The sequence below is a fragment of the Musa acuminata genome, chromosome BXJ1-2 (assembly GCF_036884655.1).
Source record: "Musa acuminata AAA Group cultivar baxijiao chromosome BXJ1-2, Cavendish_Baxijiao_AAA, whole genome shotgun sequence".
Lineage (NCBI taxonomy): Eukaryota > Viridiplantae > Streptophyta > Magnoliopsida > Zingiberales > Musaceae > Musa > Musa acuminata.
The window spans coordinates 25,932,812-25,958,487 of NC_088328.1; the positions used below are offsets into that span (position 1 = coordinate 25,932,812).

Below are 25,676 nucleotides of genomic sequence, written 5' to 3' on the forward strand. Positions count from 1 at the left end.
GCACGTGATGGCAGCGCAGCTGCGAAAACGCATGCACCAATTGCGTTGCAAGACATTTATTTTCCGTGGATATTATTATTTTATAAACCTTTGATATTACAATCTTTAGTGTAACGCGTCACGAGAGGCAAATCTCAATGCTTTCCTACACATTGGTAATTTTTTCTTATATATGCATTCACATTTATACCATATTACAAAATGGATGGTATACGATCCATAAATATACAATAAACTTCATAAGATAAAAAAAAGAGCTTTTAGATACAAAGTATTGTATATAATTAGTAATAGGTCTTTGAAAAAATCAAAGGCTAGACAAAATTTAACATCAATTACACTAATTTGGAATTATGTTATATTAATAATAAAAAATATATACAACATTGCATTTTAATCACGGCTATACAAATTCCAAAACAGCGACGTACAATAGGGCAATAAATACTAGGAACTAGAAAGTACCAAAATAATAGTCTGGAAAGGAGGACATGATCAAGGCCATGCAAGTTTGATTAGTAGAACATGCTCTGCATACAAAAACATCTGCAAAACAAAACAACAATAATTATATCTCTGGTTGAAGTGATCCATCAGACTGCGGTAACCTATGCAGGAAGATTTTGAAAGGTATTTTTTAATCATCAAGAAGGGGAATACAAAACATAGGATATGCATGACCCATCCACAGATTGGACAAGACAATCATTGGTATTTCTTAGTCATCAAGAAGGGGAATACAAAGCATAGGATATGCATGACCCATCCACAGATTGGACAAGACAATCATTGGTATTTCTTAGTCATCAAGAAGGGGAATACAAAGCATAGGATATGCATGACCCATCCACAGATTGAACAAGACAATCATTGACTAGTGTTTCCCAACAGATCAAGTGTACACAGTATAAGAAGTGATCAAGAACATCGGCCATGATAACAGCAGAACTTCACTGGTCTGAACCAACTTGAGGAATTTCAATTGAAGTAAAGTAGAAGAACAAGTAAATTGAAGTCCTTCGTTGCCCATCGATCTCCATTTAAATTTTCACTTGGAGAATTCCTTGCCATTTTGTTGGTATCACTTGGAGAATAAATTGACAATTGTGATGATTCTCGGTTTCAAGACAATAAGAAAGGGCATATCTGAATAAAAAAGAGGGGAAAAACAAATGACAACAATGAGAAATCCAGTCCTATTGATCAATGGGTTCAGTTTCCATCAGCTGCTGTGACCTGAAAACATAGTAACCAAATCATCAAAATAGTAATCAATACATAACTCATTTTCTTGATGTCATTCTTGACATTAGCGGCAACAAGGACCGGGTACATGACATTTACTAGGGAACGTTTCTATTTAGGTGGACTGAATCAGCCCCTGTTAACTGTCAGGGACAATGTCACTTCTACACAGACATGGTGACTAGGTCTCAAAATTTTCCAAGGGTGATTTATTCACCTAAATAGCATTTCTTGTGGGCGACGAGATCTACAAGTAGTAATTACCATGATGGAGGGTTGATACCAAGACCATTGCAGGTAAGTATCATTCCTTTGAATCTGGAAAGATATTCCTGGATCAAGGAAAAACAATGATAAGATATATAGGTTATTTTGGCAGCTCAACATTATTAAACAGTATGCTGTAATAAAATCCAATTCATAAGTAGCTGGCTGAAAACATACCCGTAAACTGTACCTATCAATCTCATAACTACCCGATATGTCATATTCAAGTCGCTTATCTGGATCACTTAGTACTGCGAACAGTCACAAACCATAGAAATTCGTTAGTTCTTGTCTCATCCTTTTTTGAGTTGATTTTATGGTTTCTTCACCATGACTCATTGAGATTCCAGAATAACAAGATGGAACTGAACAAAATATTTACACAGAAGCTTTAAACAGAATTTGTAAGATCACCTTGGTAAGCTTCATTAATCTCCTGAAACTTTGCAGTGACATCACTATTTCCCTTATGCTTGTCAGGATGCCACCTCTAGTAATAGATGGACATGAAATTCTTAGTGAACATTTGCCAAACAAGAGATGTTTCTGCTGAGTAACGGTCTGTCAAGAGAAGATTATAGAGAACAGAGATAACTTACTAATGCAAGTCTTCGGTAGCTTAATCTGATAGTCTCATCTGTTGCATCATAGTCAACCTCCAGAACTTTGTAATAGTCCTGAGTAAAAAAATATAGTTCCCAATCACAAACTGATTATTATAACTAAGTTGGATGTTATTTCCAGAGAAAAATGTCAAACTATGTCGAAAAATCTCAAACTATGTAACTGTTTAGTAAATTAAATAAATTATCATTTCATGGAAACCAAATATGGTGATAAATCAGCAAGGTTTTTGTCAACTGGACAAAGATATCTGGGTGTGGTTATTATTTGTTAGTACTTACTCAACTATGAAAAAACAAATAAATGAAATTCCTTCTTGAATAAGCATGACTTCCATAAAATTTCATGACCAACCATGAAAGAAATAAACTAAAGAAAGTAACTAAATGCTCTTACGCCTTTAATATCTACTCAATCTAGCATAAATATTAATGAAGGTTTTTCACAAAGATGTAATGACAAGTATTCAACATGTTAAAATCTACATTTCATTACTTATTAAGGCTATGATTTCTGGGTCCCACTAAATGAGAACCTAAGACATACGAGAAGTTGAATGCAGCACGATGACGTAATCTGAGAAGCCATGCTAATCTCATTCAAGATAAAACAATAAATATAATAAACTTTTATCATTTAAAATTACAGATATACAACAAGAAGAAGAACAATGCATGGTGGAGGTTCTTTCACATATTTTTTTCATGGCTAAAAGTTAGTCTTACTTAGTTCTAAATCACAACCTCAAGAGGGACAACTGGGTTTCCAAATATAGGCAAAACCTTTGACTGTCCTCCAAGATTAAATAGAAATCAATCAAGACTGATGACATCAATTGAAAATTTGATTAGCAATTAAATGAGATCAACAAGATTAATTGAAACCAACAAATGTTTGCTTCACTACTGAGGAATTAGCTGGCACTGAGATTATATAAAAGTCAGCCTGGGCTGATAATTAAAATGAGGATTTTCTAAAAATGTTAGGTGTTTCTGAATACAATTGATCTTTGCTCAATCAATTCCAAAAGAGATAGAATGGATTTAGTCTATTTTGCACATCATATTTTTATCTTCACATGTTGTCATACAACTGAGATTTGATTCCCCCATCTCTTCGTGTCAATTATGTATTTGACATTCAACCTACTAACTTGTGTGCTGCTTATCGGGCCTTCCAACTCGATAGGACATGACCCTCCTATCGGGAATTGCAACAATTCAGGAGAAAAGGTATCCCAAGGGAGGACAAGATGGAAGAAAGTGAGATTACTGCTAAAGTAACAATTATTTTGCACAAAAGAAATGGTAAATTTCCAATTATGGCTTCAAGTTCTTACAAAGCATCTATATAGCAGATGTGCTCTATAAAATTCTTCCAAAGGAGTGACCTAAAACTCTGAAAATATGATTCCCATTAGCTACAGAACTTGAACCTTCAATTATATCAAAACTCTTAGATGTCAAAAAAGACTCAAAACAAGACTTTTAATGCACAAAAGTAGATAACAAAAACTTCTAGAGCTGATCTCTCCATATGCAGGAAGAAAGAAACAACAGATGAGAAAAGAAGTGGAATGGCAGAATCTGTTGAGAAACGCGCCGTATGTATGGTTAGGTTCAATTGCCAGCAAATAGAGAACCATAAAACTTAAAAGACACAAGTAGGTCGACGAAATATGTCTCTAAGCTAAACATGTCTCTAAAACTAACAAAAGATCATCAAATTACCAATGCGTTGACCCGATCAAAAACCATAAATTACCACAATCGCCCACCCGATCACAAGCACGTCTTGTTCTCATCAAGCATGCACGGCGACGATCCACCCACAAGCAGCACAACGACAACCTAGCGATGACAATAACAACAGACCCGGGCAGCGATGGAGCGCGGAAGAGGCTTACCTTCTGGGGCTCTGCGCCGCTCTCCATCCAATGCTGTGCTCGAAGGATCCCTTCACATCCTTCATCACGAGGAACCCTTCAGCTCTTAATCACCGATAAGATCAAACGAGAAGGGGGGATTGGATGACGAGAGAGGGACGGAGAGGGGAGGCGGCGGTGGGCGTATTACGCCGGGAGAGGGTCGGGACCGGTTCTGTTCAGATTGGATGCGGTGGTTTCGGATAAGAACGTCCGACCAATAATTGGGCCCAACGGACCGTTAAGCCCAACGCCTGAAAGCAATCCTTATTGGGCCCCGTTGTGGAACCACATCAGAGTGGTAGCATTTGATGTCCGCAACGCGGAATTTGTTTTCGGAATCATTTCCTTCACTTGTTTTTAATCGACACTTACGGAAGACTTCAACAATGCGACAGAAATAAATCAAAGCTTACATTTGACATAAGTTTGCTAACAAATGAGCAAACGAAGAAGCAAAAAGAAAACAGCAAGAGCCACTTTTTCGTTTTTCACAACAAAAACATATATTAAGCCACAAAGAAATGCAGATGACTATACCATTATAGCATGCAAGCACAAGTCAAAGCTTCCATTTGACATAAGTTTGCTAACAAATGAGCAAACGAAGAAGCAAAAAAGAAAACAGCAAGAGCCACTTTTTTTATTTTCATAACAAAAACATATATTAAGCCTCAAACAAATGTAGATGAATACCATCATAGCATGCATAAATGTAACCCATAGTCTGAGAAGCAGCAAAAACTGTGTGATGACTACAAACACCAGCAGAATTTTAGTCTGCAAAGCAGCAGAAACTGTGTATGATGACTACAAACACCAGCAGACTTTGGCAATTGCCAGGTTCATACATACAAACCAAACATTTTGAGCATTTATACAACTACAATCAAGATAGACAAACTTCTGTTCATCAATATATATATATATATATATATATATATATATAACTGCATAATACATTGAATGTGAATAGGAAATGTACAATAATATCTTCCGGGGGAAAGAATGAAGCTGTGCTTTTAAAGCTTATAACTTGAGATGTTCAAACTAATCTGTGTGGATGAGCAGCCAGCCATTGATACTGCATGTCGACTAGATCCTATGCAACACACTTGAGGGATTGTGTCTTTGACAGCATTGATAAGGATGGAAGCTGGAGATCCAGCTATGTTCTTTAGGGAGGATGTATCCTGTGCTGCCTAGAAATGCAAGTGGCACCCAAGGTAATTCTTATGGATGAGAACATATCTTGCAAAACACTGGCAGTACATTTCTAAATATGCAGAGACCCTGAAATTAAATCAACATAATGTGATTCTCGTAAAAAAAAGTTTAAGAATTCTCATAGCAAATGTTAGGAAAGCTCCCTCCCTGTATAAATCATTCTTTTGGATATTCATGAAATTCCTCTAAGATATATTCCTGATCTAAATTAATATTGAAAAATAATTAGTCAGAAAATTGAATTACATATCACTTTCAAAAATGAACCTGGAAAGAGATATGGTTGATGATGTCAACAGCAGTCATGATCAGCCCAGGGTCTTCTGTACTGTGACCAAACAGATCGGCACTTGGAATGGATTTTGAGCCCTACATAAGAAAAAAAAGCCCATCTTATTGCAAACAATGTAGTTATTGATGGCAGTATAATGATATCATTTAATACCTGATTGAAAATATGAGACAGATCTTTTCAAATCATGGCTGCAGAATACCTTGTTCTCTTCTGTAATCTCCTTGAGCAATTCGACAAGTTCTCTGATCTCCCATGGAAGCTGTCAATGACAAGTCTTACTTAAACATGGGACATCATAACAAATTCATGGAAAATAAAACCTAACCTAAACATGGTGAAGCCTAAAATGAAACCCACCTTCTTCAATCGAGTCAATTGCTTTATTAGGGTGGTAGGAGTCATTGAAGAAAGAGGATCAGTAATAACTAATAAGGGGGATAAAGAATATTATTCTGGTATATAATCTAGGGAAACTTCTTTATTGCAGGTGACTGACACATGACAGGCTATTGCAAATCCTTGTGAACACACAAATGCAATGAACCCTTAAAAATACTTAGTTATTTCACTAATTGGATCCAGAATTAATAAAAGAAACAAAATACTTACAATAAAGCTAGTTTAACTGTTTAGGATATTTCAACTAAGCAAAAGAGAAAGACATGCTTTAAGCATTCATTATGTGGAAAAGACTTTGCAATTAGGTAAAGAACAAAGAATATCCACCAGTTCAATTAAATTAACTATTAAAGATATTTTCAAGAAGTATATTTCATCACGACAATGATGACTGTAAAGATAGTGTCAGCGGTGTCCTTCGTTGTGGTTGAAAATGATGGTAGCTGTTATTGCATTGTGAACAGCAATTTAGTTGTGATAATGACAAACCAAACAATAACTAGGAATATGGCTACTTTGATGACAGTGGTGGAATTGGTACATTCATTGGTAATAATGATGAATCCAGGAAAGAAAGAACATCAGTTATTTGAAGCCTTTCCGGCCTGACCACTGGAAGAGGACCGATGGGAAAATATCTAGAACCAAATTCAACTTTCCAAGGATATGACTTCACTGGCAAAGATTAGAAGTCTAATCTCACGACACCAAGAACTGAAACCAGTTATAACTAGCTGAAGAATTTCAAGGACAAAACTGATGTGAAGTTACCTCGAGGCGTCCCCATTTTGATCAAAACACCTTCCAGTATTTTCATCTCCTATACTGATAATTTTTCTGTTGATGTTTGCATATGGACAAAAATTGAAGATTTGATTCAGTTGGTATAGTGCTTCAGTCAAACAAAAGACATTTTCTGACCTCAATGAGCTTAGTAATTTACACCTACACTGTGGTCACCAAAAGTCATTACAAGAACACCTTCCATTTTTAAAATGATGGAATCGACTTGAGTCCCTTACAATTATCTCACGCCCAGTTACTTTGGACACCATCTTTGTAAAAGAATGACACTCGTTACAAACACGAAGATTTTTGAAGACCAAAATTGGGCAACATGTTGGTACCGATATAAGCCCAAAGGCAATTGCTAGCCTCTCACTGTGGTCAAGAAGCTGCTCCATACGCTCTTTGTGCAAGACATTCGAGTTTCTGTCTGTTGTGACATTGGATTCAGATACCATTATTTGTCTGTCCAATTCATCTAACTTGCAGTATATTTGTTTGGTTAAAGGATGGTGTTTATCTCCCACAATGAATCTATGAACACTACCCTTAACTGTTATCCAACTGCAACTAACTTCCTTCTTAATACGTCTTCCATTCATCATCCTTCTAACTGAGGCCACCTCCACCCACCTACCTGCTGCAGCATACATGTTAAATATGAGGATATAGGCAGCAGCATCATTGGGATCCATACTAAGAAGATTCTCCCCTGCAACCTTCCCAAGATCCACATTTTGATAAGTGGTGCATCCACTCAACAACATCTTCCAACTTAGAGCATCAGGTTGGAAGGAACCAGATCTGATTAATTCATACGCCCTTTCCAAATAGCCAGCACGACAGTAAACATCAATCATACAGTTAAAATGATCAGAAGTTGCTTCCACACCATAAACCCTATACATTGAATCTAAATATTCTCTCGCCAAAGAAACCAACCCAGTATGACTACATGCATTCAAAATACCAGTAAATGTGATGGAATTTGGCTTAACCTGACAACTGAGCATCTTATTGAAAAGATCCAGAGCTTCCAAAGCCTGACCATGATAAGAACATCCTGCAATAATAGCTGTCCATGCGACAGTATCAGGTTCAGCAATCAACTCAAAAGCCCTACGTGCATAATCCAAATTACCACATCTTGCATACATGGTAACCAAAGCACTATCACCAACAAGGTTGGAGACAAGCCCTCTCTTTATTGCATCAGCATGCAATTGACTACCAGAACTGGAATCAGTTAATGCAGAAGACGCTTGAAAAAGGCTAGAATATATGAATGAATTTCGTGTCATTTTTCTACTCCTCAAGTATCTGAACATCCGGAAGCACTCCTCATATCTACCCACTTGGGAATAACCAGCAATAATAGCACTCCATGAAACCTCATTAGGTTGACAGATCCTATCAAAGGCATTTTGAGCTTCAAATATATTCCCACACTTGACATAAAAGTTAACAATAGGTGTTCCTGCTGAGACATCAGAATCCATCCCCAATTTGATAATGCACCCATGAACTTGCCTCCCTGCCTCCCAATTCTCCATCTCAGAACATGCCTTGAGGACGATTGAGAACACAAACTGATCTAACTTTGTGCCTTCCCACATCATCCGCTTAAACAAGACCAACGCCTCATACTGCCTCCCAACCTGGGTATAACCAACCATCAGACTAGTCCAAGACACAGCATTCCTCTCCACCATGCGATCTAAAAGAAGAGCTGAGGTATCCAAGCACCCACATTTAGCATACATATTAACAAGCTCTGTATCAGAGAAGACATCAGATATGAACCCAATTCTTATCATGTACGAATGAATCTGTTTGCCAAGCTCGAACTCTAAGTCATTCGAGCATGTACGCAACAAGTTGGCAAAAACTGTCATATCCGGGTCAAGTCCTTCAATTTTCATTTTAGAGAAAAGTTGAATGGCTTCTTGAAGATACCCACTGCGAGCAAAACCACATATCATAATGCTCCAACTACTCAACATCCTACTAGACATTTCCTTGAAAACTTTACAAGCATCATCAAGACCTGAACAGTCAAAGTACATCTTAAGGAGGCAATCAGCAAGGGAAGCATCCAGGTTTCTATTTCTGATCCTCTTCAGCATGTGATGGTGGAAGAACCGTCCATCATCCAGGGATTTCCAGGTGCCGCAAGCTGTAAAGAGTGATTGGTAAACATGGGGCTTTATGCAGATGCCTGAGGAGTCCATGAAACCAAGGAACTCCCGTGCTTCATGAAATCTGCCCTGGTTGGTCAGGGAAAGAACGTGGAGGCTCTCAAGGAGGCCATTCTCCTGTTGGGCTTGGAAAGAGGGAGAAGGGGAGAGGGAGGAACGCAATGACACCCATGAAGGGATTTTGGTGAAGGAAGAAGGGATTTTGTGGGTTTGGATGTTGTGGCTTATGAAGTGGCCAGACTCTTTGTGCATGACATTCTCCACAGAAATTTCAGTCCAAGAAGATGCAGTTTGCTTCATGTCTGCTTCTGTCACGACTAGATCTGAAGAAACTGCCTTAATCTTTACTTGGTTTCTCTCTTTTTCCTTGTCAACTAGAGAAGTTATCTGAGCTTTTAGCTTTGTATCCTGGCTCCATAATTCACAAACCTGTAATAGAATAAGTTTGTAAGTCTTGCAGAAGTTATTTAGATATTAGCATATAACACATTGCACACTTGCACACACAAAAGTACTTGTTTACTTTTGCATACTGTCCAGATAAAGATCATTATTTGCAATGGACCAGAATGCTTGTTTATTTTATTTTGAGGAGTCTGTTCATAACAAGGTTTAAAATTGTAACACCTCTGATTTAGCTCACATTCGGTGATTTAAAAAGCGCTAGGCGCCAAGATCCAAAAACGACTGAGGCGCTCACCCGAGAGAAATGATGCCCTAAAATATAAAAATATATAATATAATTAATTAATATAATTATTTAAATTTTTAAATACAAATATGCTATTAAATTAATCTAATAAATACAAATACTATTACTAGTATACAATTAACAGTATACTGTTACAGTATACTATCGAAAAGTGTAAGGGAAGAGTTGGAAGACCGAGGGTGTTGACTGAGAAGAGCGAGAGACGCAGCTGCGAGCGACGACAATGGCAGCGATAGCAACAAGCAGCAGCAGCGACAGCGGGAGCGGCAAGTGACGACAGTGGCACTGGCAGCAACGATCAGCAGGAGCGGGAGCGGAAGTGGCGAGCGGAGACAGTGGCAACGGTAGCAGCGAGCAACGGCAGCAGCAGCGGGAGTGGAAGCGGCGAGCGGAGACAATGGCAATAGTAGCAGCGGTAGCGGCAAGCGGCAATAGTGGGAGCGGCAAGCAACGGCAGCAGCAGCGAGAGCGGCGAGCGGCGACAGCGAGCAGGGTTAGGGTTGGGGAAGTCACGCTGATATCGATGCTTTAGTTGGTTCGATTGAACCAACTAAAGCACCGAAGACCGAACCAGACCTCAAACGTTGGTTTGGTCACCTGGTTTAACCTAGGCGCTCACCCGAAGTGCCCTGCACCTGGGCTTGGGCGAGCGCCCAGGCGGCGCCTCTTTGAAGCGCGCCGCCTGGAAATGAAGCGAGATGCTCGGGTCTCGCCTTGCCTGAGCGCCTTTTTAAATCACTGCTCACATTGGAAGTGAACTAAAACTTTGATTAGCTTATTAGGATATGATAGGTGGCTTATAAGAGCCTGATAAGTGTACTACTATTGACTTCAGCTTAAACATTTTGAGCCAGTGGTTTTGATTCAACGAAGTTAATAGGTCAACTATCTCATCAGGGCAGGTCATAACAATTGATATCAAACTTAGTTTAGTATTGGGACATGGTGAGAAGTTCAAGTAGGAAAAGGCTACCCGTGAACGGGACCGGAAGATACGTCGGAACCACCATTGGGTAATGCCTCACATGCACCATGTTAGGATTTGATCTGGGTTATATTAGACCATGTCGAGGATGTTAAGCCCTTAAGTGGGGGAGATTATAACACTCCCGATTTAGTCTCACATCAAAAGTAGACTAAGACTTTGACTGGCATATATAGGTTTGATGGGTGTAGTACTGTTAACTTCAGCCTAAACATTTTGGGCCAGAAATTTAAGTTTAACAAAGTCAATAGGCCAGTTATTCCATCGAACTCAATCATGATAGAAACATCTAAACTCAGTTTGGTGCCCCTTGAATATGAATGGCCAAGTCAACTGAGTTAACTTGGACGAGTCAAGACTTGTGTTCAAAGAGCTCCAACAACAGAATAAAAGAAAAGAAAATTGTTGTATATCATGTATGTCATGTAATTGATTCTTTGCTATCAAACAACAACAACAAGCTTGTCATCCCAAATAATCCATCAGCTATCCATATTATATATTCTGAGAATAACAAAAACTGCACTTAAATCTAAAAGTTCAAACTCTGATGTGCCATACCAAGTACACCAAAATTCCCCATTATTAATAACAACGAAAAGATACAGTACCAGCAAGTTACTTTACATTAACCTGGATGCCCAACAGTTTAAATCATCCTTTAACCAAACAAAAGACGGTATGGGACTATGAAACATCAAACAAAAGGCAAAATAACAAAAGAATGAAACAAAAAAGACAAAGGCAAATATAAGATGAAGAAAAGAAGGAAAAAGGAAGGAGAACTATAAGATGCTGACACATCTCTTGCTCAAAAATGTTCCCTCGTGTCTCATTCCCCAAGTGCTCTTTTCTTTTATTTTTCTTTTTTAACTCTTGAAAAATAGAAAGCAATGATGTGTAGAGGCAAAAAGCCAGAACAGAACTTTCCATCTTGCTGTTCCTTTGATTCTTTTAATGTCAATTGCTGTATTCCTCATATTTGGTTGTGTCTCTGTAACTTATAAAAAAATCACAGCTATTGACTTGGTGAGCTTCAATAAAGCTTGGGCTGACTCAGCCGAGTTAACAAATGACACAGAAACAGACATGGTCAGGCTCTTTGCCAAAGAACCAGGGTCTTTTTTGACTTGGTTGTTTCTTTAAACCTGTGGCTCAGCCAAGTTCCAACATTGCTTACTAATCTAATGATAAAATCAAGTGATGGGTCAGAATTGGCTACAAGAAATAGCTCTAGTACAAACCAACACTATGCGAAGAAGCACAGCAAGGTTAATAAAGGTCTTCATATTTTTTTGTTCAAAAGAATCATACATGCTGAAATGATTCAACTAACCATATAAAATCTCAATCAACTTAACCCGTAGAATATAGAAAATGAATATTAATATATATGTAAGACAATCAGTTATTACTCTATTTCTAAATTAATCAATCTTTTGTAGCAAAAAATAATTAGTGATTAATCATGGACCAACAATTTGGAAATTCCAAATACTTCCACCAACCATTATATAACCTATTAACACAGTTTTGTTCAAATATAACCATCATAGATACTATCACAGGCACAGCAATGTAGATCAAGGTCCAAATCAAGGGGCTTTCCTTCTCTTGTATCCCTGCACAAGTTGAAAACTTTTGCCCATTAGGAAGTTCATATATATCTCTTTATAACTTAGTTCATCAGATACCTTTAGAAATCAATCAATAGACCCATTTCTGGTGTGCATCAAGATTAGAATGTACAAATGGAAGTTTCCAGATAAAGATCTAAAAGGTATGTATCATGTAAATCTTTTCATTTTGAGAGAAATACATTAAAAATCGCTACAAATTTATAGAGTTTGTTAGAAGCACATATGCAGATTTTCTTAAGATTTAAGGCTTGCCTGAGTATTTATGTTGCTTGGATCAACTCCATAATTCTCAAGCACATAAGTAGCTATGCCTTCAACCCGATGAAGTAACCCAATAAGCAAGTGCTCCAATCCTATATAGTTATGACCTGAAAATTCAACAAATTATAGTTCAACTCCCACCTCCATCCCACTAAAAAAAGTGCCAACAAACAAACGTTCATGTGGTTGTCCTTGTTGATTGTGTATGCATGTTGTCTTGTTATAGACATGTTGATGAAAATATTTGGAAACCAAATATCCAAAAAGCTAAGAGAGTTGCTACACATGCTGTCTGGACAAGCATAACAATAGATATTGCAATCATAGCTTGTAGTGTTGGTCAATTCCACTACACTCAATCTATATCAATATCGTCAAAGGCCGATCATATTTTAGCTAAGTCCTCGGCCTTATACCGACAAATTACTTTAAAATTACAAGAACTGATAAAGATCAATTAAAATTAGTCGATTTTGACCAATTCTAGTTGACTTGACAGACTCAAAAGAAGAGAAAAGGAAGGAGAGGCAGGAAGGAAAGGACAAGAGGAAAGTCTAGAGGGAGAAAAGTCAAAAAAGAAACTGAAACATAAGAGATGCTGCTACCATTATGTTTGTTAGTCATTTAAACTCTTGCATTTGCCATTTATCATCATTCACCATCCACTACCACATTAGATATAGAGGCAGGGGGAGACTAGAGGCAACTTTTAACCTCTTGTGGAAATAGGAATATCATCACAAAGCAGGGAGATGTCATCAGATTTGGAACTGATGTCAAATTTATGAGCACTCCTCACACTTTAATGGCTTTGTGTTTGGTAATATTTAACTTATTTTTTGTATTGAGAATAGATGAGAGATTCTCGTTAAAGGCGCTTATTCGGTAAATAAGATGCAGGATGCCTAAGTTATTCATCAGGAACATCAGATATAGACAATTAAAACCATATATAACATATGTGTAGAAAAAATAAATACATATGTGAAAATATTGAACATAACAATGCACACAACATATATTATTAGTGGCAGTTAAGGTACATCCAAATGCTAATAATAACAACTTTCAAGACATGTATGCTTAAGTTAACTCCAAAATCAATAATATCATATATAGAAATGTGGGTTCAAGGGGGCTATTCTTCCCCTTGACTGGTAGTGAGTGCAAGCGAGAATCACAATGATGCTAAATATATGTACACTCACTAACACAAAAACACAAGTGATAGACTGTATCAATAAGATAATTGCACCTCAAGAATTACAAGAAGTGAAAATTTAAGAAATGTGATAAAAACAAGAATCGAAGGTAAGAAAATAGGAAACCAGAAATTGCCATATGGGTCAACTAATAGCAAATGGAAGATCAGAAACTAGTACTAAATAATAGCACTTGAAATCAACAAATAAGATACAAAGAAGTTACAGTTGAAAAAGTCCGATCTACAATAAAAGCTCCATTCCTAGGAAGTTCAGTAGAAAATACCAAGTTGACGAGCTTCCTTCAATGAAAGTTCTAAGACATGCTTTGCTTGCGGTGAAAATGGCATATCGGCTACAAATTTCCTTCCCCCTCGAATAACCTTTTGAACATGTGCATCTTTAGGATTGTTTCTCACTGATTTTAAATCATTTACAGTGACATCAGTGCCTTCATCAATAAGAGCATCCAATATTTGTTCTGTCCCAACATATTTATGGCCTAGCCGTCTTGCTTCTTCTTGGGCAAGGATGATAACCTTGATTGCCTTCTCTGTGAAGAGGTCAAGCATGGCTGCAGTGGCTCCCTGCCTAGCTTTTCCCTGTTGGTTATAGACATACCCTGAGACCACACAATGAAGACCACACACAGATCTTGATAAAAATTTCAAATTATCTGTTATTTGCAAGCCCATAAAGCCTCTCAAACTTGGAAAATATGGTTGCAGATGGCACATCTTATTGCAAGGCCTTCTAGCCTTCCCAGATCGTTGAAGATGCCATTGGCTCCTACAAGCACCTACAACGGGAAGGGTGGTGGGCTGAACCGAAGCACTGGCCATTCTTTTAATGATCAGGAACAGCTATATTAATGAATACTCATGATACCTGCACGAAAGAGATCGTTAACCACATAGAAATCATCATGATAAAAGGGTTACAGTGCTTACAGACATAAGGCGGCAGACAGTTGTTTCATAAAAAGAAATCACTTGAATGTTTCAACATGTTTAAAATGGTAAATGCACAGAAGCTTCCTAAAACTCCAAAGAAATATCTCAAATCAAGAACATCAGGCCCTCAATTTTTCCCCTACGAAGTTTAAGGAGCTAGATGACACTCATGCATCAAAGCAAATACCATGGTCCTATGTCTGTTGTCCAATTGGTTGATAAATGCAATCAAAATACAGCAACTTAGCTCAGTCTCAGCAGATCAAACAAATGTTCCCAATCCTAACTGAGCAATTAATCTCTCCAAACCAAGATGAATTGCGTTCAAATCAATCAGAGAAACTGTCATGTAGAAAATTCATCAGAACAGTCAGTCACCAACTCGATTCTCACCAGCACTACATGCTTGCGAAGGAACGGAGCAACAGAGAACGAGCAAAATAATAGTGGAATTGGGCGAGCAGAGGAATAAGTACCTCCAATCTGGTGAAGTTGGATTTGAACTCGGACGGCAGGCCCCTGGGACTTGCAAACAAGAAGGCTAGGGCAGCGACAGATACTGCGTACGGCAGTTATGTGAAGGAAGAGGACGAGGGGGCGGCAGCGGCAGCGGCGTTGGCGTCGGAATGATCGAATGAAGGCAAGCCCTACTCGCCGTTGCATTTGACGGCATCACAGAGTAAAGCATATTGTTTAATTTAATTTTACATAAGACATTATCTTTTAAAAAAAATTTATTTTTTTAAGACAATTATCTAATTTCTAAAACTGATATCCCAAAATATTTCAAATAAGGAATATGAATTTTCTAATAATTTATATTTTTAAAGGATGTTATACAAATTAGAAATTTATTTAGAATTTTAAGTTATAATATTATAAATTGTTATTTAAAAATAAAATATAATTAGATAATAAAATATATGAAGGATTAATTGTGAGACACAAACTATTTTTTGTTGAGATCTAATAACTTGTATTTCTCCTTTAAAAAAGATAAAATATGGGCCTTATATACAAAAAGTGAGATAGGAGATGTGATTGATTAATAAGGCATATTTTGGACCAAAGATACGTGACATCCGATGCCACACACCATGTCAAAATCCGTACAAAGGCGTTGTTCGACCCGTGTACCACCACGCCAGCTCGAGAATCAGTAAGGGGAACACCCCCACATGCCAAGTCAGAATCCGTACCGAGACGCTGTTCGACATGTCCCGTCCCGGGAACCTAAGGCGGCACCGTCTGACGTTGCTCCACGCGTCCCGAGACGGTGGCCGATGTTAGGACATTTTTCTGAGCTTTTGAATAATGTTTATTGAGTCTGCTTAGTCCAGTTGTTTATTGAGTTGATTTTTCCTTTTATTTTTTATGCTTTCCTTTTATTTTCTACGTATTTATTAAGTCTGTTTAGTTTAGCTAAAGTCGGAACTCTATAAATAGGGATGTAACTGCTTCTTTTTTATCATCTATGAAAAATACTATTCTGTCTTTGGACAACCCTAGGAGGCCGATCCCCTCGAAGTGATCAAGGAGGGTCAATCCCCTCGAAGCGATCAAGGAGGGTCGATCCCCTCGAAGCAATCAAGGAGGCCGATCCCCTTGAAGCGATCATTATCATCCTCATTTCTCCCCTTTCTCTTCTTCTTTTTTTACGATAAGACTTTAGGGTCTTATCATTTGGTATCAGAGCGACGATAAGACCTTTTGGGTCTTATCATTTGGTATCAGAGCCTACGATAAGACTCTAGGGTCTTGTCATTTGGTATCAGAGCCTACGATAAGACCTTTAGGGTCTTATCATTTGGTATCAGAGCAGCGATCCTTGGCGTTCTCGTTGCAACGAAGCTATAAAAAAAAAAAAAAAAAAAAAACGAAGAAAGAAAGAAAGAGAGAAGAAGAAGCAGCAACCGCAGCCACGCACCCCTGCTTCCCCTACGTCCGGCCAGCCCACTCGCCGGTCGTCGTTGCTCTCCGGCCAACAGCTACATCCCTGTATCCTCGCAGCAACCCTTCATTCCCATAGTGTTGCCACCAATTGCATCACAACAGAAGCATCGAATAGGGCAGTGATTGATGCCCTTGACCAACACCAAAAATAGGAGTTGAGATTATAGATTTGTAGTATTACGAAATGGCCACCGATAACTTAGTGAAAGCACAAATGGAAGCATTAGAAATTAGAATTGAGAACCGGTTACAAGAAGTATTTAATGATTTCAAAAAAGATTTACTGGGGAGCCTTAGTAAATTTCAACAAGGTGTGAGCTCAAGTTTTACATTGCATAGATCTGGAAATACTAGAAAAGGGCCCCAAGATTATGACACAATCTACTCAAACATGAAGGTGGATAGACAGCTCTCAAAAATTTGTCAGACTTCTACTGTGTTGGAATATCAGAGTAGGTTTGAAAGATTATCAAATCAAGCTAGAGATTGGTCGGAACGATAACTTCTGGATACATTTATTGAAGGTCTTATTCCAGAGATTCGGTGTGAAGTTAAGGCTCGTCAACCCCGCACTATGATAGCTGCGATCTCATTCGCACATCTACATGAGAAAAAAATCAACATGGAAAATCATGGAAATAGAAGTGACAACAACCAGATGATTAGTAAGCCACTGGCCCCATCTATTCCCAACCAAAGCCTTGACACCCGAATACTAACCCAAGAAGAACTCAATGAAAGATTAGCAAAGAGTTTGTATTATGATGAAAAATGGAGTATGGAGCATCGATGTAAACAAGGGCAACTTATGATGATTGAACCAATTGGAGAGGAACCGAAAGCTAAGAATGTGGACTCCGATCATGAAGGTATAAATTCTAATGAAGAGGTTGGACCTACCATACATACAATGCATGCATTAGCCGACTACTCTAACCCGCAAACTATGGAAGTTGGCGAAACTCTAGAACATCAGCTTATTATAGTTTTGATTGATACTGGTAGCACTAACAATTCTATGGACAGTGAAACTGTTGATCGATTGGCCCATCACATTGAAGACTATGACAGATTCGAAGTAAAAGATCATTGATGGATGGATTTTCACTTATGATAGCAAAGGTTCAAAGATAAAATTGATTATACAGTGCCAAAAGTTTCATGCAACGATTACTACACTGAAAAATCGACCTATTGCTTACACTCTCAAAAAGTGGAGACCATACTTGATCAACGAGTTGTGATGCGTTGCAGATAGTCTATGGCTAAAGTGCTGAAAGAGAAGCTCCCTGAGATTGATGCTGCTCAGCCTTGAGGACAAGGCTGATTTGAAGATGCCAAGTCAGTAAGGGGAACACCCCCACATGCCAAGTCAGAATCCATACCGAGACACTGTTCGACATGTCCCGTCCCGGGAACCTGAGGCGGCACCGTCTGACGTTGCTCCACGCGTCCCGAGACGATGGTCGATGTTAGGACCTTTTTTTGAGCTTTTGAATAATGTTTATTGAGTCTCTTTAGTCCAGTTGTTTATTGAGTTGATTTTTCCTTTTATTTTTTATGCTTTCCTTTTATTTTCTACGTATTTATTAAGTCTGTTTAGTTTAGCTAAAGTCGGAACTCTATTTAATAGGGATGTAACTACTTCTTTTTTATCATCTATGAAAAATACTATTCTGTCTTTGGACAACCCTAGGAGGTTGATCCCCTCGAAGTGATCAAGGAGGATCGATCCCCTCGAAGTGATCAAGGAGGCCGATCCCCTCGAAGCGATCATTATCATCCCCATTTCTCCCCTTTCTCTTCTTCTTTTTTTACGATAAGACTTTAGGGTCTTATCATTTGGTATCAGAGCGACGATAAGACCTTTAGGGTCTTATCATTTGGTATCAGAGCGACGATAAGACCTTTAGGGTCTTATCAGCCGGTCAGAAGTGTCGTATTAACTCTCGAAGATCAAGGGTCACGCCGAACCCATGTGCAACCGACCCTCGTACAATAGTATAAAAGCTCATGGCTGGCATCCGGCCTGGGGAGAGGTTAAAAAAAAAAATAATTCAACCCATAACTGACTTGCTCGTCGGAGTGGCCAAAGTCGAGAATCACCCGACGAAGGTCATTTTTGTAGGAAAACAACCACCTACGACCCACGAGCGTCCCAACCTTGGAAGTCGCCAACCGATGTCCCCAAGGTGAGCCATCAATTGGTACCCAGACCGAGAGACACTGATCAAGACCCCATTGCGAGGGTTCGATCGATCTCAGCATCCAGCTCGGCAAACAAAAGACTCCCGACATCAACCCGTGGATTAGGCCGTGCTGACTCACCAACCACGACATGTTTGTTTACCAACGATCATCATGATATAGTATGCACCGAGGAGGATCTTGAGATCTTTTAGTAAAATGGACAAATGAGAGGAAATTAGTCTTTACATAAATGTCGGAAACGTTCAGGTTCTTCATCATATAGTGAACAGCATTAACTTCAATAAGGATGGAAAGTGTCCTAGCAAGACGGTTTCCCCAACTGCGACGGCAGATAGGTGCATGGACCGTGAAACAAATTCATAGCTACTGTAGGGTAAGAAGATATGACTGTGGGTGCTCGAATCTAATTAAAAAATTAAATTGAATCAAAATTAAATGGTATAAATTAATTTGGCCCGAATCGATCCATCATTAATTAATTTGATTTTGAAGACTATAAATTATTCTGACTCTACGGAGTATTCTTCTTTCGTCTATAAATCGGTTTGAATCGTATTATCCCAATTTCGTCTATAAACCCTTAATCAATTTAATCTGATTAATCTAATCGATCTAAATGATATTATCCCAATTTCAATATCATAATTTCACAAATGGCATGAGCCCAATTGTACAAATAGTATCGTGTCCACCCAATTGACTAAAGACTTCCATTTGATTCAATTAAATTAAATCAGTTTATCAAAATTTTATATTATATATATTAATCGATTAACTGTATTAGATTAATCAGTTTTTAATTAGTTCAATTAGGTGGATCTGAAAATGGTTTTAGTTCAACATATTTTATCGAATCAATAAATTAATTTGATTCAATTTTTTATAAAATCGAATTGACTAAAGACTTCGATTCAACTCAAATTGGTTTGAACACCCACATGAATACATCATAAAATAAAATTTTAAGATAAAATCTTACCTTATCTTTGCTTCGAGTGCTTCGCTCCTCTCTCTCTCTCTCTCTAGAAACATAAAGAGGAGAATCAGTTAAATAACAATCATTAAAGATTTTGATTGAGGATTGTTCGTCAACATCATCGCTTTCCATAAGCATTACTCCAAGATGCCACTCTTTAAAAAGTTCTAATTGAAGAATGTTTCAAAATAAAAAGGCATCATGACACGAGAAGAAAACATCAGAAAACGAATCAGAATCCAGTTTGCACGGGAAACAATGATCAACTCAACAATAAATGATTTTTGAAAGCTAAAAGAAAATACCAAAAAGAACTTGCGGGTGAAGAGTTTGGCTTTAGATACCAATCTTAATTGTCAAGCCACCTTCCAACAAAATCAGCCTTTTCCCTTTTTTATGCTTGAGAGAATTCAATCTTCTACTTAACAAATGATAAGACATATTTTGGACTTCATAACTCACACCCTTGTCACATCAACATGAGGGGAGATTTTCACGCACCAAGACAGAAGCTATGTCGAGGCATCCCTCAGTACGTCCCGTCTCAGAAAGCTTAGGACGACGTCGCTTAGTGTCGTTCCCTGCATTCTGGGGCGACGATTGTTTGAAGGTACCACCTTGCTTCTTGGGGATCGATTGTCATGCCAAACCCACGTACAGTCGATCCTCGCATAGTAATATAAAAGTCTTTGACCGACATCTGACTAGAAGAGACAAACAAAGAGAAAAAAGAAGTCAATCACTAATTTAATCATCGATATGCCAAAGTCGGGAACCCTCGATGAGAGCCTTTCGTGTAGGAGTGTAGCCGCTCTCGAAAGTACGATCGCCCCGATCGAGAGATGCCCTTCCCGAAGACGACACTAGTATCCTGATCGAAGGCTACCTTCACTTAGACGACGTCAGCATCCCAACGTGTCGTACCTCAATGCGTCTCGCTCTTACCGATCATGAACTCCCGACATCAACCCGTGGACCAGGCCATGTTGATCCATCCACCAACCACGATGCATAAGTTCTTCAATAACAAGATAAGACATTATTTATCGAAGTGCTTATCCAACTAGAGTCTAACTCATTTGTTATCATTGATCTATTAAAGAAAAAGATAAACTTAGATCCGATTAATTAAAGAAGGGTGAAACATAATTGAAAGTGAAGCCATCCATAAAAAGATAAGAAACGAAGGTAAAAAAGGAAAAAAAGATGGGTAGCGTGAACATCAATGAAGGAAAGGTATTAAGAGAAAGGGGTTTTAATGAATAAGCCTCTTAAATCGACTCGGTCAGGCTAAAGATAGTGGGCGTTCTAAAATACTCTAAAATACGAGTAACTTAGAAATACTATAAAGATTGCAGCATTCAACCGTGTAAATTAAGCTTGGGTTCGATCACAAGTCTTCGCACCAGCACTTGGATAATTCCACCCAGGCATTAGAATATGGAATTTTCCCTCCGGTATATGGATGATATTTTTTATTACTAATTTTAATAGGTGAAATCTAATCAATAATAATAATAATAATAAATAATTATTATTATTATTTAAAAATAAAAGTAATAACAATACAGTCAATCTTACCCGACATGTGAACTGAATCAAGTAAATGACATCGTAAGCACATATAGAAAATCACATTTGAAGTGTTAATCCATGAGAATTGTCAACTTCAAATTCATTTTAGAAATTTAATAATCAGAAAATGACAGATAATAAGTTATTTGCGTCGCATCAAGGATCAATTCTGATATTATTATATTTAATTATACACAAAATGCTCGATCCGTCAACTTGTAATAATAATACCAAGCTATCTCTTTCCTCGGATCCTCACCGGCCATACCTCAAGACTTTTTTGCCTTCCCAGGGATAATTCTTTATATATATACATATAAAGCCATGACATGATTCTGTGTACCGGAGACCCACCCTTTCCAATGGAATCCTGTCCCTTGCGTAAGAATCTTTTCCCCGCTTTTATACGTACCGCATCCCAACTCTTGCCGCGTCAACGAGTCATTTGCCTCCTCATCCATCGCCGCGCACCGATTCCTCCGTCTTTATTGGTGGGCCTCGATTCCGCAATGAAGGCGCATCGCACGCCTCTCAAAGCATGATGAGCGTAGATCAAACGTGTCTACGGTCCAAATCCCTCGTGCGATTTAGTAGCCCATCGTATTCCTCTTCCCACCTATCAGCGTTTTCATTCGACATGCACCCGTCAGTTTACTATTAGGCAAGTCAACACCTTCCTCTCCCTGTTGGCTTTAAGAAATCAGATTAAATGTCCGAATTGACAGCTACAGTCGTTGATTCTTTATTGCATCTTGATAATTGTATATTTAAATACGGATAATTATTTTTAAATTTGGTTTGATCAAGTAAGATGGACGATGGACGATGGAGATTCTCCCACACGTGCTTCTTTGACGCCCGTTAAAGGGCCAACGGATGGCTCCGCGGCGGCCACGTTGCGCCACTGGTCAGCCACTCGTCGCATCGAGCTTGCGGGCCATGAGCCGTTGGTTCGCCAGCAGGAGATCGGGGCCGTCGGATGGGGAGCTAACCTTGCGTGTTGGGGTTCGCGACGCTGGTAGTGGCCCGTCGTGCCACGTGGCTGATCGCCGCATTCTGCGACAGCTCCTCCCCTCTCGCTCCCCGCCTCTCATCACCGCCCGTGGAGAAATATCCCCGCCGCGTCGTTTCGTTATAGGGGAGAGTGAAACGACCGCGAGTGACTGCACCTCACTTTCGTTGAGCTATAAAAGAAGCCCCAACCTCGGTTCGTCGCCCCTCTCCCCTTTAGTATAGCTCCCTCACTGTCTTAACTGCTTCCGTGCTTCTCATCTCTTTGGTGTTGGGTGCGCGAGAACAGAGATAGAACCCTAATCGTTCGTCGCTTCTCTTCATGTTCTGCTCTTGGTAATCGATGATTTCGGTTCAAGAACCCTAGATTCGAATCGACCTGTGCTCTTAAATGCGGTTTGTTTGGCAGGCAATCGGAGATCGAGGAGGAATTCGACGAGTTTGCTGAGATTCCGAGATAACCATGGCGGGAAACCCTCGGAGGTTCACTGTAGGTTACGCTCTCGCTCCCAAGAAGCAGCAGAGCTTCATCCAGCCCTCGCTTGTCGAACTCGCACGCCGGCGAGGCATCGATCTCGTCCCCATCGATGGCACCCGGCCCCTCGCCGAACAGGGACCCTTTGATTGCTTGCTCCACAAACTCTACGGCGAGGATTGGAAGGCCCAGCTTGACGATTTCGCCACCAGGAACCCTGGCGTCCCCATTGTCGACCCTCCCCTCGCCATCGAGCGCCTCCACAATCGCATCTCCATGCTTCAGGTCGTCTCCGAGCTCGAGATTCCCCAGAACAGGGAGACCTTCGGGATCCCAAGCCAGGTCGTGATCTATGATTCCGGCACCCTCTCCAACTCCGGCGTCGTCGGGGCCCTCCGCTTCCCCGTCATTGCTAAGCCCCTGGTGGCCGATGGCAGTGCTAAGTCTCATAAGATGTCCCTTGTTTTCCACCGGGATGCCCTCCTAAAACTCAAACCGCCGCTGGTGCTGCAGGAGTTTGTGAACCATGGCGGGGTTATCTTCAAGGTGTATGTAGTGGGGGATTACGTTCAGTGCGTGAAGAGGAAGTCTCTTCCGGATGTCTCCGAAGAGAAGTTGGAGTGTTCCGAGGGGTCGGTCACCTTTTCGCAGGTGTCAAATATGACGACACAGGACCCAACGGAGGTAGAGTATTACATGCATCTGGATGAGGCAGAGATGCCTCCGTTGAGCTTTGTCACCGAGATAGCGAAGGGTTTGAGGCAGGCGATGGGACTGTGCCTTTTCAATTTTGACGTGATCAGGGATGTGAAGGTCGGAAACCATTACGTTGTGATCGACATTAACTATTTTCCCGGGTATGCGAAGATGCCATGTTATGAAAACGTCTTAACGGATTTCTTCTGGAATATCGTTCATGAGAACAAAGGACAAGATGCTGAAGTCTCGGCCATCAGCAGCAACGACAAAGATAGTAAGCTTTTGGTTGGCAATCACTGCAAGATGGCAGAAGATATGGAGAATGATGGATGAGGTTCACGAAGCTGCCTTTCTTTTAGAAATCTGATTTTACTTGAGTACTTGAAAGGTACAATTTGCACTTCTCTGCAAACTAAGATGATCTAAGCATTATAAATATGGCTGCATGCTGTGGACTTGGCTGAATAAGTAGGTTGGGCATAGGCATTTCTAACTTTGTGACGAGTTTATTTGGTTCTTACATTGACAATGTACATCCTTCATTTTGTGGCAATAATTAGTCACACATCCTTCTAACATGCGTCAACTGGACAATTAGAAGTGTATGGTCTGTGGTTTTTTCAAAAGGATTACATTCTGATTCCAATCAATCAGGCATCTGTAGTACATGTAAGTTTGCAATTTGCCAACCTTATAAACCTACCGTTGAACTTCAGTTTTACTTGATGTTCCTTCTACTGAAATGATACATTATTATTATCTTTCCTTTGTTTTCATTTGGTTGATATTTGTTGTGCACTACATTTTATACTTCCAATCATATAACTTTCTTTTGGATATTGCAGTCAGCAACTTGCAGGATATTAGGGTAACAACTATTTGTAGGTTTTAATGGATAATATCTCAAAGAATGGCTTGAAACCTGTAGGACATATAAAATAGTATGATGATGAATTGTATGGGGTATCCTATGCTAGGTTCTATCTGCTGGCAGATGGCACAGTTTTCTTTTGGCCAGCACTTGGATGAATAGGCACTTGCAGCTGTAGCCCAAAAAAAGAGCGAAAAGATCGACAATCACATGAAAAAATGAATGAAGGATTCTTCTGCATCATACCTAATTAATCTTTTTTTTTCATGTAAAGGACTTATTTGATTCCTTATTTGTTGACACATAAGGTTTGTTGCTAGTCCATAGACACTAAGAGCATGGATTGCCTATGCTGTCTGCATGCATTTATTTGAAAAGACCCTTTGTAACATGGGTGTTCGTATTTTTAGGGAGAGAATCCTTTGGGACTCTGTTTCTAAAGGTCGAGAGATAAGAATGCCCTTTCCTTGGCTAGTGAAGCCTAAACCTTAACTACAGTTAACTATGTTACAACTCACTCGTATAGGCTAACTAACCTAGTCATTTGGAATTAACATTGCCTAAAACTTGCATTACACACAATAATTAAGTCAATGTTATCATTAGTAAATCCATCTAAATCCTATACACTAAAATCAGTCATGATCAAGAATTGATATGAGATTCTTTGGTTACCACAACCTAGTCATTTGGATATAACATTTCCTGGGACTACCATGACACAAAATACTTAAGTCAGTAAAGATCTATGTACTTGTATATAGGAGTCATTTGGAAATAACATTGTCTATAACTACACAACGCGGATTACTTGAGTTGATGTCATAATTGGCAGGTCCATCTGATAGAACTCACCATCAATTCTTGATATGAGACTATTGGGGTATTACAAACTAGTCATTGGATATAACATTGCCTATGAGTATGTCCATCTAATCGTATAATACTATTAAGGTATCTAATATATCACAATCTTTTCCACTTAAAATATTAATTCCCTCATAGAGACCTAATAATATATATGGTCTATAATTCACCTTTGGGGTTCCAATGTGAGTTTGACCGTCCAAGAAAGTATCCATTTTATTGTGTATTAAGTAGCCCCATATCTCGGCACATGTCACCCATACTCGGTGGCCTGCTGATTTGTTTTGACACCAATCATCATGATATGGTCTGGTATCTGA

At 39.1% G+C, this 25,676-nt stretch overlaps 3 protein-coding genes across 13 annotated transcripts; 1 reads left to right on the forward strand and 2 right to left on the reverse strand.

Moving 5' to 3' along the window:
- Window positions 1–335: 335 nt before the first annotated feature.
- On the reverse strand, window positions 336–4,249 carry LOC135583078 (uncharacterized). 2 transcript variants are annotated; one of them, XM_065095408.1, is made up of 6 exons: window positions 4,043–4,249; window positions 2,112–2,189; window positions 1,927–2,002; window positions 1,690–1,763; window positions 1,510–1,577; window positions 336–546 (listed from the first exon to the last, which is right to left on the reverse strand). In XM_065095408.1, coding segments are annotated over exons 1-6 (324 nt in total). In that variant the 5' UTR covers window positions 4,070–4,249; the 3' UTR covers window positions 336–545. The 2 variants fall into 2 exon arrangements, with proteins under 2 accessions (XP_064951480.1, XP_064951471.1); XM_065095399.1 differs by lacking the exon at window positions 336–546 and adding an exon at window positions 693–1,236.
- A 663-nt stretch (window positions 4,250–4,912) lies between these two features.
- LOC103975748 (pentatricopeptide repeat-containing protein At5g13270, chloroplastic) lies at window positions 4,913–15,380 on the reverse strand. 10 transcript variants are annotated; one of them, XM_065095463.1, is made up of 7 exons: window positions 15,195–15,380; window positions 14,052–14,653; window positions 12,555–12,670; window positions 6,931–9,394; window positions 6,753–6,818; window positions 5,782–5,841; window positions 4,913–5,656 (listed from the first exon to the last, which is right to left on the reverse strand). In XM_065095463.1, exons 2-4 carry the CDS (start codon window positions 14,605–14,607, stop codon window positions 6,938–6,940), a joined length of 3,129 nt encoding a protein of 1,042 aa, XP_064951535.1. In that variant the 5' UTR covers window positions 14,608–14,653; window positions 15,195–15,380; the 3' UTR covers window positions 4,913–5,656; window positions 5,782–5,841; window positions 6,753–6,818; window positions 6,931–6,937. The 10 variants fall into 10 exon arrangements, with proteins under 10 accessions (XP_064951535.1, XP_064951510.1, XP_064951530.1 ...); XM_065095438.1 differs by having other exon boundaries at window positions 5,733–5,841; XM_065095458.1 differs by having other exon boundaries at window positions 4,913–5,262; window positions 5,555–5,656; window positions 6,753–9,394.
- A 7,241-nt stretch (window positions 15,381–22,621) lies between these two features.
- On the forward strand, window positions 22,622–24,339 carry LOC103975747 (inositol-tetrakisphosphate 1-kinase 1). Its single transcript, XM_009390809.3, has 2 exons — window positions 22,622–22,780; window positions 22,854–24,339. Exon 2 carries the CDS (start codon window positions 22,908–22,910, stop codon window positions 23,949–23,951), a length of 1,044 nt encoding a protein of 347 aa, XP_009389084.2. The 5' UTR covers window positions 22,622–22,780; window positions 22,854–22,907; the 3' UTR covers window positions 23,952–24,339.
- Window positions 24,340–25,676: the final 1,337 nt, after the last annotated feature.